General features: G+C 44.8%; 2 protein-coding genes across 8 annotated transcripts in view; both read left to right on the top strand.

The window, feature by feature from the left end:
• The window catches only part of znf423 (zinc finger protein 423), a 156,194-nt gene extending 151,051 nt beyond the window's left edge, over positions 1 to 5,143 (top strand). For 2 of the 4 annotated variants that reach the window (XM_086208684.1, XM_086208683.1), the window contains exon 22: positions 4,010 to 5,142. In XM_086208684.1, the coding sequence (XP_086064810.1) occupies positions 4,010 to 4,039 (30 nt within the window). In that variant the 3' untranslated portion in view covers positions 4,040 to 5,142. Of the gene's footprint in view, positions 1 to 4,009 lie in introns of all 4 variants that reach the window. The other 2 variants (XM_086208686.1, XM_086208685.1) reach the window with 2 other exon arrangements.
• A 1,993-nt stretch (positions 5,144 to 7,136) lies between these two features.
• Positions 7,137 to 15,162, top strand: part of peds1a (plasmanylethanolamine desaturase 1a) — a 34,845-nt gene continuing 26,819 nt past the window's right edge. For 3 of the 4 annotated variants that reach the window (XR_015117025.1, XR_015117026.1, XM_086208687.1), the window contains exon 1: positions 7,144 to 7,553. Coding sequence is in view for 2 of the 4 variants with exons in the window: in XM_086208687.1 (XP_086064813.1) it covers positions 7,394 to 7,553 (160 nt within the window). In the remaining 2 variants the exon portion in view is untranslated. Of the gene's footprint in view, positions 7,554 to 15,162 lie in introns of all 4 variants that reach the window. The other variant, XM_086208688.1, reaches the window with a different exon arrangement.

The following is a 15,162-nucleotide window of genomic DNA, read 5'->3' as shown; positions in this document are numbered from 1 at the left end:
TCCCAGGAGCCTGTTTGTGTGTGTGTATGTGTGTGTGTATATGTGTGTGTTTGTGTGTGTGCATATAAACTATTGTGAATTCTGCTGTCTGCATTTTCCCTGGTATTGTGTGGCCGTGCATGCATGTGCTCTTAGCTGCAAGTCTATGAATGCGTATTCCCTTGTGTGTGTGTGTGTGTGTGTGTGTGTGTGTGTGTGTGTGTGTGTGTGTCTGCGCACATGTATATCTGGCAGTGGTGTGTGTAGGTAATGCGACAGGGCCATATTTCCCCTGGGTCCAGGGCTCTGCAGGCTTTTGACTTGCTCTTTCTAAGCAGTTTAGGAAAGACAATGACAGGCCTCTGTATCGACTCGTCTGGTCTGGTCCGGTCTGGCCTGGAATACTGGCTGTTTGGACTAGAGGGCGCGCAACCTCGGCCACAAAGAAGAAATGTCCCCTCTTCCTCCACTTACTAAAATTATTTTTCAATAAGAATTCCTCTTTTTCTTCTGTTACTTAACTCCCATGTGGTTCACACTCACACTTCAACAGTTCAGAGGACATGATCCATTTATATTGAAACATCTGCAGGTGTGGAAATTTGCCTCGTGCAGTTTTATGTGAGAATTTTCTGCTCTAATCACAGACCCAGAACCTGCTGTACACACTAAATATAAAAACAGCCCACTTTGCTCCTCTTGTTTCTCCTGTCTCCTTCCTTCTCATCCTTCTGTCACCCATTTTTTGTGGAATATATCAATCACTCAGCTGTAGGGCAGATGTCACACTGTGACACACACACACACACGTACACACATCTGATTGATCGCCATGCTGCATGATCAATACCAAGTTCCCAACAAAAACGTAAATGAAGAGAAGGAACCAGGATGTTTGTGTGTTTGTTTCCTTTCCTCCTCCAGCTGATTTCCAACAGTCCAGTGCAGCGCTGCCTCAAGGGAGCGACCATGGCCTCCCTCCCTCCATCCATCCCCTCCCTCCTTCCCATCCCTCTCTCAGTCTACAAATCAATACACCAGCAGCAGGACTCAAAGAACCTCAGGGAAAACGCACACTCACACAGACACACACCTTCTCTCTCTCTTTCTTCTTTCTCTTCTTCCTTTTACTGGGTCATTTCCTCTCCATTCAGATTTCCAGTCCCTCATATGTCATCTTAATAAAAAATGTCATTTGTGTCAAGTGGATGTGTGATGATGACGTAGGTAGACGGGGCTGTAGTGTTGTGGGCAGCAGGACAAATTCTGGACAACGTCTCCAATGTTTCCTTTAGTTGCTTCCCCCCCAGAAAGAGGAATGAGCCTGACCTCTTCTGGCCATAAGGGGAAATGTAGATGGAAGGAGATGGATGAGAGAGAGAGAGAGAGAGAGAGAGAGAGAGAAAAAGATCTCCCATAATGGGGTCAGCGGCTCCCGATGAGATCTGTTTCCTCACTAGAGAGGTCTACACATACACACACACACATTCATGCACATTTACAGAACTACACTCATCTCTTACTATCCTGTTTGCTTATTTGTTCACTCAAAACTACTACTGAATGTGTCACTAAGTGTGTGTGTGTGTGTAGGGCATTAATATCCCTTGCTTTCCCCTGGACAGGGTAGCTTGGACACTAAAGCCGAGTGACAGATATTCTCAAACAGTCAGAAAGCATACTCTCTCTCTCTCTCTCTCTCGCTCCCTCTCCCTCTCTCACACACACTCACACACACACACAGCAAAGGGCTCAACGAAACATGCACAGCAAGATAAGGGCCATAGAATGACAAATAAGTATTTATCAACCCCAAACCACATATAATCCTTCACATTTCTGTCCCCATCCTCCCCTCCTCGCCTCTCTGCTCTGTTCATCCTCCTATCCCCCTCTCTTTTTCATGCTCCCATCCGCTGTTCTTTTTTGTCCTTTCTATTCTCTCCGTAGTGGGGCCTATCTGTGTGAGAGAGTGATTAATCTGAGAAAGCTGCTTTTAGGGATGGGGGGGGGGGGGCGTTGATTGGGAAGATCTCACTGGGAGTTGTGTGTGTATGTGTTGGGTGTGTATGTGCGAAGAAGCGGGGATGATAGGACAGATTTCATTGGGAATTTGTGTGTCTGTGTGTGTGAGACAGAGAGAGAGATACGGGAATGTTTCAGAGGGACAAAGCTGTACAGTCTAGGGAACACGGGGAGAGGAGGAGGAAAGCATCCTAGAGGAAATTTCTCTGATACACACACGCACGCACGCACGCACGCACGCACGCACGCACGCACACACACACACCCATATACAAATTCCCTATGAAATCTGTCCAATCATCTCCCCATCACTCTCTCTCTCTCTCTCTCTCACACACACACACACACACACACACACACAGTATCTTGCCAGCATTAAATGTGATGCTAGCTACGTTCCGAACCAGCAAATCCAGATTATCATGAGTTCAGTTCCCTATTGCCACTGATATGAAGGAGCCGCAGAAGTGTGTGTGTGTGTGTGTGTGTGTATTGAGATCATACATGCGTGTTTTTCCCATTTCTGTGCATCAGAATCCTAACACTTTCCAGGGAGGGGTAGAAGTATGTAGTTTTTGATCAGTTTTTGATCCCATGTCCTCTAAGGTGAATCTGCAGTGTCTTCCACACGTTTACTGTTCGTGTATCTTAATTTGTGCATGTAAATATTTCTGTGACTCTCACTTCCTGTACTCTCGTTTTTACCCAGAGATCGCTACATCAGCCTTCCTTTGTGCTCCAACGACTGTTGTGAATTTTAATTTTGAATAAAGGTGTTTTTTGCAGTGTGATCATGTATTGATGTGTAGTGTGCGAATGCCTTCAGAGAGATGCGAGTGTAGGTGTCTCCGAGGTGTGGAGACAATATCAAAAAGACGTGAGGGTTGCACAGATCTGAATAAACAAATGGAGGCGCTGGGATCTCACAGACAGGAAACAAAATGCACACAACTAATACGACATGGTTTGTAATGATGACTCTGACCGAGAACCTGGTCGGCTTGATCAGCGGAGGAGTTGTGTGGATGGCTGTGTTTCTGTGTGTCATCAGAGGTGCAGTCTGTTGTTCTCACGTCAGCGCTCACTGCTTGTACATCCATGCATGTGTTTTCAAATGGGCATGAAATTGAAGTATTTGAATCTTTCCTGTTATGTCCATATGTTGTATCATCATAGGATTCACTTAGGTTTAGTTTAAAAATAAATAAATAAATAAAAGGAACCATCTGTATCAGCGGTTTGTTCCAAGCCTTGAGAAATGACTGAATTAACACACGTCTCTTTGCTTTGGTGCATCCAAACCTGATATATTTGTCCAAAATGATGGCCAAAAATATGGGGGGGGGGGGGGGGGGGAGGCTTGTAAATTAATGAAATAAATCAAACTTAACTAAAACCTTCTTTCAAGACAAACTGGCCGGTTGTATTACCCATGTAACAGAACCTCAGGCACGTTTCATGCATATGAAATCTAAACATGCAAAAATAAAAAGAAGTCATAAATAGTTAATGTTGTTTTTAAAACACCTTTTGTAAGTCCAGAAATGAAAATGTCTGTAACACCAACAATACAGCATTCAAGGCCACATTATTCTTATTTTATTATTTGTGCATCATTACTCTGAACTACCTTCATTTGTTCTCTTTAATTCTGCAAGTACCAAACGCTTCCATTAGTTATCGTCCTCCACTGAGGTGGAAATATCCGCCTCTAATTGAATGTTTTACACAGTCTGGTTCATACGTTCCAATTCTCCATTCTGCCCCTCTTGTTTTGTCTTTTCCTCTCTATTCTCGTCCTCTTTCTCTTCCTCCATCAGACTGTATAAAGTGAGGAGGCCTTGCTGTCTGGACTGTAGGAGGCAGTTGTGTTTCTGTTCTCCTCTGTTCTATTATTGGGTGGGGGGGCAAGTGAAAAGCACTGTGCTCACGTAGCCCATTATTTCTCTCATCATGTGTTCTCACTTTTTTCCCTCTATCTCACCCTCTCCCTCTCTCCCTCCAGAACCACACACTGAGTCAGCACGCGCAGTGAGACCGTGGCCTGGCAGGATCTCTCGGCTCAGTCGGGGCCCCCGACCCGGAGCCGGCGGGGGACCCACATCTCCACATCACAGCCAATCAAAGTGTCATTTGCTACTCGCATGTAAAACTCTAACGATCGCACCACTGGGTGTGGCTATTAGGAGCAGCGGGGGAAAGGAATATTAATGGGATATGCTATTAAATAAAGAAAGGAAAAAGTGTGTGAGAGAAACGGTAAGAGTTAGATGAAGGAGAGAGAGGAGTGGAAAAAAGGTATTGTACGTGCAGTATTTTTTATTGTCCCTGCCAAATCCCCCTACACAGCTTCCTCTTCCGCCCCCTTCCTCCCCCTAACCACATTTCATTCCCCCAGGTCATGCATTTTATTGTTTTTTTTTTATCAAATAGAAAAGAAAAAAAGCAAGAAAACACCCTTTGTTTTGGATTATTTTTAATAGATTGTAGGAAAAGCTTCACTTTCTCGTCCCCCTCAGTTGCTTTTTGTATTTAACTTCATAGGTGCTGATTCCTTTGATTTTTTTTTTTAATTTCTGCCATATTCGCTCATTTTCTCTGTTTTAATTTTTGTCCCTTTCAGTTCTCGCCGTCAGTAGGTACTTGTGCTGTGTTGTGATTGTTTGTTTGCCAGTCGTAATATTCCTAAGTTCCCCCCAACTCTCCTTTTTATGATTATTATATAAATATATTTCCTTTTTGTAATTACTATGAAAAATACATCAAACAAAATAAAGTGCAGAAAACCATACAGATGTTTCCTTTTTTTTGTTTGTTTTGGTTTGTTTGTTTTTGTTTGTTCTTTTGATTGGGTTTTCCAGTCTTTATGGGGCCTATAATGGTTATTGTACAAATGAATATCATCGATTTCAGCGCGTCTGGTCAATGACTGCTTTTTAAATGTGAATTAACCAGAACGCAATAATATAGTACAGACAAAAAAAGATAAATAAATAAATGACAAAGAATTTCTGTGTGATGTGCATTTATTCTAAAGACACGCATCTACGAGCTTGTTTGCTTCACCCATGTAGCACCAGTTCTTAACATGACTTGAAGGCAAAATATCCAAATCTCATCCGTGCAACAGATTCCTTGATCAAAACAAAGATGATGCATCTGCTGCTCCCAAGCTGGTCGGTCACTACATGATGTAATGCAAAGAAGAAAAACATCCCGCAGCAAGCTTATTATTCTCGGGCTGTCGTCTCCCAATTTACCTCGTAAACTATGTTGTCAGACCTGTTTAAAAAAAAAAAAAAAATTCAAATGAGACTATCTCTACCGGTTCACAGCTCCGAGACAAATCAAGAAGTGTGCCGTCAGCCTGCGTAGCGTCATTATACCCAGGGACTTTATTCACTAGGTAACTGATCGATCGCACATCGTCACAATCAACCCTTGATTGTTGGAGGAGGACACATGCGGCTTGTGGGAATCAAAGACTTTGAGGATTGAAGTGGTGTGTTACCACAGGTCCGTATCAGCGCCACAAATGACAAATGAACCAACTCATATTTAAAGATTAAAAAAGTTAGAAACCTTTTTTCTTTTGCTTTGGAAGAAAAATAGTGAATGAAACTGTAGAATGATTGGAAAATGATAAATGACTGTAATGAATGTGGGATTATTAGAAAGTAGAAAGTCCTGATGGAATAAAAGTGAAATATTTTATTGTAACAACCCACATAATGAGTTGAATAAATCAGAATTTAGTCCAGACAGGCACAGCCAGACTAATATTTCACTTTTTATTTTGTTGAGATACTTCATGTATCACCAGCTGCAAATACACACCAGCATGACCATCCCACTGAAGGCCTAAAACACTCAGGGAAGACAAGTGGGCTGTAACAAACTATGCTGCTGTACCTGGTTTTAGCCTTAACAGGGACTGTACTTGCTGTATTTGTACGACTCACTGCAACCTAAGAATGACTTGTTCACGTCTACATTGCAGCCTTCTGTTTCAGCTGCTGGGGACCCCTCCCTGACAGAGGGCTGACCCCCATCATCTGAACAAACCTACTGATAAAACCTGTTAGTCTTTCATGGAGACGATCATCCGCAACACGTGATCATTATCCAGACTTCAATAGTTACAGTATATATTACTTCACAAATGAAGTATTAAGAGTCCAATGTCTATAATGGCATATCTGTAACCGGGATTTCAAAAAGGGTCCGTTTTTCCAGAGTCTGGTTTTCTGACTGGAACAGTTAGCAGGGACCGGACCGGGGTGAGACCTCTGGGTGTGAGTTGGTATTTACAGAATCAGAGGACCTGAAATATTCCAGGGTGTGAGTCCAGAGAGGGCCGCATAGATCAAGTCTTCACATCCATTTTAAACTTCACAAACAACCAGTGAAGAGTCGCTAAAATAGGAGGGGTTTGGTGGTTGAATTTGGAAACATTTTCAACTCAGTGCCCCCCAAAAAAACCGAACGTGCCAGAGACTCATGACCCCCACAATTGCACGGAGGTGATTGAGCAGAGGATGAAGAGCTGTGGAGATCCCTGACTGTCAGGTCTGAACTGTCAGGCATCAGCTCAGCATCACCAATTTATAGCACACACGAAAGGTTACAAAATTAAATATGACTCATTAAATATGTGGTTGAGATCAGGTCGAACAGCCTGGGGCCTTTGGCTTGATCCTCAATCACAGGCCAGACAGCACCTGTGCTTTTGAGTGGTTCTCCGCACTCACCACACCTGCACTTCCGTAAGTGGACCATCGTGCATTCATTATTGTCCTCTTTCTTCTTAACTTATTGTTGGTAAAAATGTTCTTCATCTGTATACGAGTGACATGTGCTGCTGAGATATAGATCAAGGGTCTCTAATTACTTGGATAAATAAAGGTTAAATACAAAAAGTGCCAAAAAAGAGGGAAACAGACACATGACACTGATGATTTACGGTGAAATTTGTGCATTGCAACTGTTTGGGCCATTTCAGTCTTTAACCTCACAGCAAAATGCAGACGGTCCCTGCCGGGCTGTAAACTCTCGGGTTTATTTACACAAACCTACGTAATTAAAGCAACAACAAACTACGTTAAGCGTTCAAACATCTGAGCGAGTCATTTGTTCCATGTTTCAGTTCGACAGCGGGTCATGACAGCAGCTTGAGCCCAGATATAGGTCTGTGTGTCAGCGCAGCTCCGTCCGTGTATTTCCGGTGTTGTCTCCGCCGCTAGCATCAGCTGCTCCATCCGCTCGCTTCCATCCAGGACGTCCTCAGCGTCACCCAGCGAGGGCCAGAACACCCCGACACTGACCGAGACACAACAGTAATTGATGTCTTGTAGCTGAAAGCCAAAGCGGGGGGCAGCGGGCAGGAGTTATGGCGGCGTCGCTTCTCTCCGAGACCGACATCAGGCACCGGTCCATGGCGGAGGAGGATCCGAACGGGAATGAGCACGGGGCGGCTGCACGCAGCGCGGCGCCTCGCTGGGGACCGCAGCACGCCGGGGCCAGACAGCTAGCACGGCTCTACTCGCCCGGTGAGGACGCGTTCATTGTCGCTGTTGTTGTGGTGTCAGCAGCGGCTGTGTGGTTGAGAGGGAGGTCTGAGGAGAGGCCTGGGCACGGTGCGACAGCCTACTGGCGGTAGGAGGAAGAGGAGGAGGAGGAGGAGGAGGAGGATGGCACTTGTGTTTACTAAGTGTAAATTCTGTAGCACCATGCTAAATCAGCCTGTGTGTGTCTGTCTGTGTGTCTGTGTGTCTGTCTTGCTCCTCCACATTTTTACACTTACTACTGTGAAACAGGGTCCCTGTGTCAGAACCCTGTGGTCCAGTCCCACAGTGTCTAGGTCCAGCTGTGGACCTCAGGGGTCAGGGTGCAGTGCAGGTCATGAACCTCAACCTCCGTCCTGGTCCTTGTGTACTGGCCCATATGAGGTGCATCGTCTGTGTTTTTATCCATGTGTATCAGGTTTGATACAGTTTCTGTTACCAATGAAAAGAGGATGACTCAAACCAACCCTGGTGGGTTTCTCTGGATGTTCTGGTTCATCTGAACTGGTGTAAAAGCTCATCCTGAATTTTGTATGGACCACATCTAAACAGGGGCCTCGGTTTGCTTCCAGATCTGATGATATAGTCGGCGGTGTGTGTGAGCGTTTGGCAGGTGTGATGCCGGTGTCCAGCAGCAGTACTCCAGCACAGTTCCCATTCTGAGCAAATTTAACGTCCTGCTGCTGCACTCTCACCTCTCTGTTGGGTTTGTTTCCATCACGCGCCAGTTAGTCGGAGTCAAATTATCTCTGAATCAAGATGAATCGTAGTTATTCTCAACACTGAAGATCCTCTGATTTGGTTCAGATGACTGCAGCAGCTTTTCCTCTGCACAAGCAGGAATATCGCAGCGTCATCACGGCCCTCAAAGTCTGAATGCACCTGGCAGCAGAGACCGTTTGGATCAGAATCTGTGCTTAAGGACCTCAGACCCACTGAGATGCACACACCAGACAGGCGGCATGGCTCAGGGGGAGAGTGACCCTCTAGCAACCAAAGGGTCGCTGGTTCAATCCTTGACCCCGGTGACCATTTGAAGTGTCCTTGAGCAAGATACTGGACAAATAATTGCTCCTGATGAGTTGGTTGGCGCCTTGCATGGCAGCCTCCACCATCAGTGTGTGAGTGTGTGTGAAGGGCTAAATGAGATGACACTGTAAAGCGCTTTGAGTGCCGCTAAGGTAGAAAAGCGCTATATAAAACTGAGTCCATTTACCTGACGCTGACACTGTCCTCTGACTCTCCTCCGATGGCAGAACGCCGGCGTGTGATGTAAAATCACCCACTGCTGCATTTAGTCCTTCTTAGCTATGTGCTGATTCGGATGTTTTCCGGTCCTGATTCCTGGACTTTTGGTATCATTTGTTGCCAAGTTCTGATCCGATACCAGTGTGCCATCAACGAGCTCATTAAGTCTGAGTAGAAAAGGCAACGTCAAGCCTCACTTCAAGATATATCATTGCATTTCTGTTGAAAACTAATTGTAGCAAGTCAAGAATCAATAACTGTGAATAATTTCCTTTCTCAACTGTTAAAGGAGATCAAAATGTTTAAGAGTTTATTCACAAAGAATAATTCCTCGTCTCCCTCGTCCTGGTGCTGCAGGTGCTTGTCCCTCGGACTTCAGCTGAAGCAAACCTCTTACCAGTTGTGCTCGATGCTCGACGGTGCCACGCTCTGCCCGACCATCTGCCCCGCATCACACTTCACTGAGCATTTTAATTGCCTCTAGTTGGACGGTGTTGGCCACTTGTTAACTCTCCCCCAAAATAGGACTGATAATCAGAGAAAACCCAGGTTTTTCACCACCAAAACCTCAACGTTGTGAGGTTCATGTAAGGGCAAAAAGATGTGTCACAAGGTTGGCACATGGATCCACAGCCCTCCCGGCCCTGTGCGTGTGTTCATGTTCACAAGCCACTGACGCCGCAGCGCCGGGTTTGGCTCACTGAACCGAGGATCGTCTGACCCGATCGGTGACTTCCCTTTTTTTTTTTTTTTTCATATTCTTGTTTTCATTTAACATCTGTCAACGTGCAGGCAGTCAGAAAACAAAGCCTAAGCCGCCGCGGTGGAGGGCGACCGTCGTCCTTGTCTGACCCTGCTGAGTAAACACGTCACCTTTCTCATTAATGGAATTGGATCCACTTCATTATTCTGAGCTATAACCTTAGACGGATACTAACCTGCTCTCTGCTCTGTTCTCCTGCCAGGCGATGCAAACAGACGCGCCTGCAGCACACGTGCCCCCGTACACACCGTTAGCTTTTGTGCTTAATTCTGGAGGCTGGTGAGCTAATGAGAGGTTGGAGGACCAGGAGCAACGGGTCTCTGTGTGTCCGTGTGTTCACAGACCAGAGCAGCAGCCTGTTAGCAGCCGTGGATGTGACACGTTAGCATCTGTTGAGCTCCAGTGGCACGGTGCAGGCAGTCGGTGTCAAAGTTCATCAAAGATGTTGGAGGTGTGTGAGGTTGCTGTTTACGTTAGGCATTTACACACACACACACTCACACAAATACACTTCATTATTGGTGTGTGTCATCCTTGAGCAGCAGTAATTCAACAGTTATTGCCGATCCACAATCAGAGGGACGTCAAGATAAAAAATAATCAAATATAGTTTGTAACCAGCGTTAAATTCTGCAACTCCATTTGTTAGCACACATATGTTCTGTCACCTTTTTCCCCACCACCACAGCTCTGTTGTTGTTATGGATCATGTGACTAAACCAACCCCAAACATGGAAAGATGCAGTGAAACGTCTGTGTCATGCAGGGCTGGGACGGCTGCAGACAGACACTTCAACCCCCCCCCCTCAGCCACAGCCACAGCGTGTAAGTGGTGTTGGAGCCTAGTTAGATGATGCTGGGTAAAAATAGCCCAGACAAGGCTGTGATATAGACACCGTTGTGGTGACACATCCAGTGTGTTACACAATAATAGCCAACAGTTCCAGTTACGACTGACCTTTGTGTCTCTGTGGTTCAGGGAAGCAACACCGAGGTACACCAGTTTATTAGGAACAACCTGATTAAAAACAAACAGTATAACAGAAGAACCCTCCCATAAATCCTCTTTCACAAGTATATTTATTTTAGCCTTTTAATCCCACAGACCCGCACATTGGTCCAGAAAAACAGTATAAAATTAAAAGCTCAAAATATTTTGGGTACCCGAGTGTGACACATGGAGTCTACACATGTTGCTGCTCCAACATAAAGCTTTGTAAGCTCTGTTGTGGTACTTTTAATTAATCAAAGGTGGTTCAGTTCCAGTCAAGGAGTTCCTGGATGGTTGGAGCGGTATTTGTGTGGATGGAATCATTGCTGTCATGCTGCTATCGAGTGTCTCATCTAGAGAAACCTGAACTAGTTTGGGTTCAGGTCTTTTTAGGTGAACCTGAACCTGCTGAACCTGAACCTGATCTTACCTAAGTGAACCTCCAGGGCTTCAGGGGTGGATGATCAGACCGGGTGGGATTTGTGGTGCAGGTATGATGAGCAGTCAACCCTCAGACATGATCTTCTACCATCTTCTGATCCCTACCAGAACTAGAACCTACACACCCAACTTGAGCCTACACAGCAAACTAGAACCTGCACACCAAACTAGAACCTGCACACCAAACTAGAACCTGCACAGCAAACGAGAACCTGCACACCAAACTAGAACCTGCACACCAAACTAGAACCTGCACAGCAAACGAGAACCTGCACACCAAACTTGAACCTGCACACCAAACTAGAACCTGCACAGCAAACGAGAACCTGCACACCAAACTAGAACCTGCACACCAAACTAGAACCTGCACACCAAACTAGAACCTGCACAGCAAACGAGAACCTGCACACCAAACTTGAACCTACACAGCAAACGAGAACCTGCACACCAAACTAGAACCTGCACACCAAACTATAACCTGCACACCAAACTTGAACCTACACAGCAAACTAGAACCTGCACACCAAACTTGAACCTACACAGCAAACGAGAACCTGCACACCAAACTAGAACCTGCACACCAAACTTGAACCTACACAGCAAACGAGAACCTGCACACCAAACTAGAACCTGCACACCAAACTTGAACCTACACAGCAAACTAGAACCTGCACACCAAACGAGAACCTGCACACCAAACTAGAACCTGCTCACCAAACTAGAACCTACACAGCAAACTAGAACCTGCTCACCAAACGAGAACCTGCACAGCAAACTAGAACCTGCACACCAACTAATTTCCCCTCAAAGACCATGTGTTGGAGAAGCAATCAAGTTAAAGGCTCTTACAACGGCACCTGTAACATTTAATGGAATCCTGAGTGTCAACATCGGCGAAGCTGATGGTTTCTGGAAGGTTCTTCCAGATGGCTGATGCTCCGCCCCTCTGTAAAACTGTCCAGAATCAAACAAGCAAGCAAACGTCAATGAAAACCACCTAACTGGAGGAAGTAATCAACAGTTCCATGTATTATGTTGTGTCATTGTGACTGAATTCTAGATCTGAGTGTATAACTGCAACCAGCACAAATCCCTCAGTCTCTTATTGCCATCTTTTATTAAGAAACAACTTCAACAATGATAAAACGACCACATGATTGATTTTATTACGTTTTTGGTGAACAGAAATGATGGATAAATGTTGCTGTTATTAGGATTAAAATCAGCAAAATGAGTAGATCAGAACTTTCAAGATGCAAATTCTAATATTTTATCACTTTTCATCCATCCATCCATCCATTTTCTTCCACTTATCCTGTTAAGGGTCATGGGGGGCTGGAGCCTATCGCAGCATCAACGGGTGAGAGGCGGGGTTCACCCTGGACAGGTCGCCAGTCCATCACAGGACCAACACATAGAGACAGACAACCATTCACACTCACAGTCACACCTACAGTCAATTTAGAGTTCTTTCACTTCTCTGAAGTGTAATTATTTCGTACAGCAAAGTTGTTCAGAAATGTAGATGTCGTACATTTTTTACCTCTTCTTACCTCTTTCGAACTTTAGGATATGTAGTTAAAAGCGAGTGATCAGTGCGTTCCTAACTGTAATCATAGGGTAGAACGTGGTTTCCTGTGAATTTTAGTGTTTTCACCAGGTAGATCTCAAATGACTAATCAGTTTTCCTCATTGCAGCCGAAGGGCACAGCAGGCTGCAAGTGGAAGAAATGCTCGGCAACGCTAACAATGCCGCCAAGCCATTTTAAGCAAACTAAACTGTTTCCCACATGCTGACAAGTGTCTATTAAAGAAAAATAAACAGCTAAAATTCAAAATATCAAAGTGTCAATTTAAGGGAGCACCATGCTGTTATGTGCTTAGATGTTTGTGTCCAGTTCAATGCTGGTAGGAGGTAAATCTAGCCAGCAGTTTGGCTTGTAAGAGTTTGGAGAAGTTAGATGAGGCGTTGGCGATGCTCCATAGAGCCAAACATGGGCTCATTACAGCAAAGCTAGGATGGACAAACAGCTGGATACATCTCCCTTTCCCTCTGTCTCTGCGTCTCTCCAACTCTCTCTTCATCCCCTTGTCTCTCTTTGGTCCTCCCATATGTCTGAAGTGTCTCGGTCTGCTGACTTCCTCTCCTCTCATGCAATCTCACATTGTTTCCCTTCTGCTCTCTTTATTTTGCGAGACATCTCAGGCACATGTGCAGAATGTATGTTTGCGTTTGCGAGCGGGCCCATCCATCTCTTGACGTGTGTGTGTGTGTGTGTGTGAGAGAGAGATATCTGGAGTTATACCCTCGAGTATCGGCTATCAGTGCCTGTAAATGATCAGAGCTATACTGATGTCATTAAAGTCAGAAGCATCACAAAAAGCTGCCATAAATGTGTAATTAGCCAACCGCTAACCAGACCTTATCAGTCCAGCAGATGATTTGTGGTTATAGTTTAGCTGATATATTAGCTTATTGCAGCTACGCTACCAATCTGAGGTTTTAAAACACCAAAATCAATGCTTCAGTTTTAATGAAACTAATGAAGCTTTATAAGGATATTTTGGATTGTTTGAAGTTGAGTTGTTCAGTTTAAGTTTATTCCATCCATCCATTGAGCCTATCTCAGCAGCCTTTGGTGAGAGGCAGGGTCACCAGTCCATCCCAGGACCAACACATAGAGACAGACAACCATTCACACTCACAGTCACACCTACAGTCAATTTAGAGTATCAATCAGCCTCGTCCCCTCTTGATGTCTTTGGACTGTGGGAGGAAGCTGGAGTACCAGAGAGAACCCACACAGGAACAGGGAGAACATGCAGACTCACACAGAAGGATCCTGTGATGGAGCCGGGACTGGAACCTGGAACCTTCTTACTGTGAGGCGACACCGTGCCCCCCCTCTGTATAAATATTCTCCATAATAAGGGGCGTGCCTTCTGTAGATTTGATAAGAGATGAGATGCACTGAAGCTGTAATTTTAATCAGTTTAGTGAAACAGCTGACCTACTGACCCTTGCTGTTGTACAAACAGCACAAAGCTCATCACAATTGTTTTACTGAACAGTTGGACCATTTTCTACATCCATTGATATTTATGGCTCATCCCTGGTAATATTTTCCTCCTGTCTTCTATTCACAGCTAAATGTGGAGCCTCTCTTTTTTACTTGGACTAGAGGCAGAAGCTTATGATCATTTCATGTATTATTGTATCACCACAGTTTTCTTAAATCTACTGAAAATGTTCCAAAAATGATGAAGGCATAGATTAAACTAATTTCACCAAGTTTTCTGTTGAAAACCAAAGAATTCGCGGCACCGTTCGCACCTTCTTTGCAGCTGTAGACCTCCATACTAACATTTACAGCCAGTTTGAGTGTGCAAATGCGTTCACACAATTGTGACGAAGTGTTGTGTAGTAGGAACACTCACGCTTTCTCAAAGCAGTTAAAGAACTGAGTTGGAACACTTGATGGAACATTCATCGTCGCTTCTACATAGCAGAGGAGGCCAAATTTTAATGTAGAAGCTCTGAGTGATTGGCTGAGAAGACCACGCCATAAAACTGTAAGTAAACGCATCCAGTTCTGTTGTTGACATTTTTGTCATTTCTGAAGCTGTAGTCACTTGCACCGTGAACGTCAACGTGAAAGCTAATTAGCTAGCTAGCTTGTAGCGCCGCGTCTGAATCAGGCATTAACTTTAACGTTACGTGTGTGTGGTGTGCTGCTGAGTGTTTGAATTATTTCAGCTGTTGAAATGAAACTGGATTGACCTCAAACCTGAGATTAGAGGCTTGCGAAGTAGTAAATATTTGTTAACCACTGCAGCTAGGTTTCGCTAGGTTAGCACACAAATCCAACACTTTTTTAAATTCCAGTTTTAGCCTGATGTTTATATGTTCTCTTTTTAAGGACGGACAGGGACCTGGGGTCGGTTACGTGGAGGCAGGACGCCATCGCTGATGCTGCTGTGACTGGATGTGAGGAAGAATTGTGTCTGCATGTTGTAGACATTCACTCACACGTTCATGACACCCACCCTAAATACACAGCAGGTAGATATCATGGGGGCTCTACAGGAGGGAACAGGAGTTCTGTCTGTCACATCTCAATGTTCACACACATTATTATTCCACATGACAT

Source organism: Aulostomus chinensis, chromosome 7, assembly GCF_037954235.1.
Source record: "Aulostomus chinensis isolate RoL2024-O1b breed Wild chromosome 7, RoL_Achi_v1.0, whole genome shotgun sequence".
In the NCBI taxonomy this organism is placed as follows: Eukaryota; Metazoa; Chordata; class Actinopteri; order Syngnathiformes; family Aulostomidae; genus Aulostomus; species Aulostomus chinensis.
Note: the sequence above shows the minus strand (reverse complement) of the source record. Positions and strands in the feature narration are given on the sequence as shown.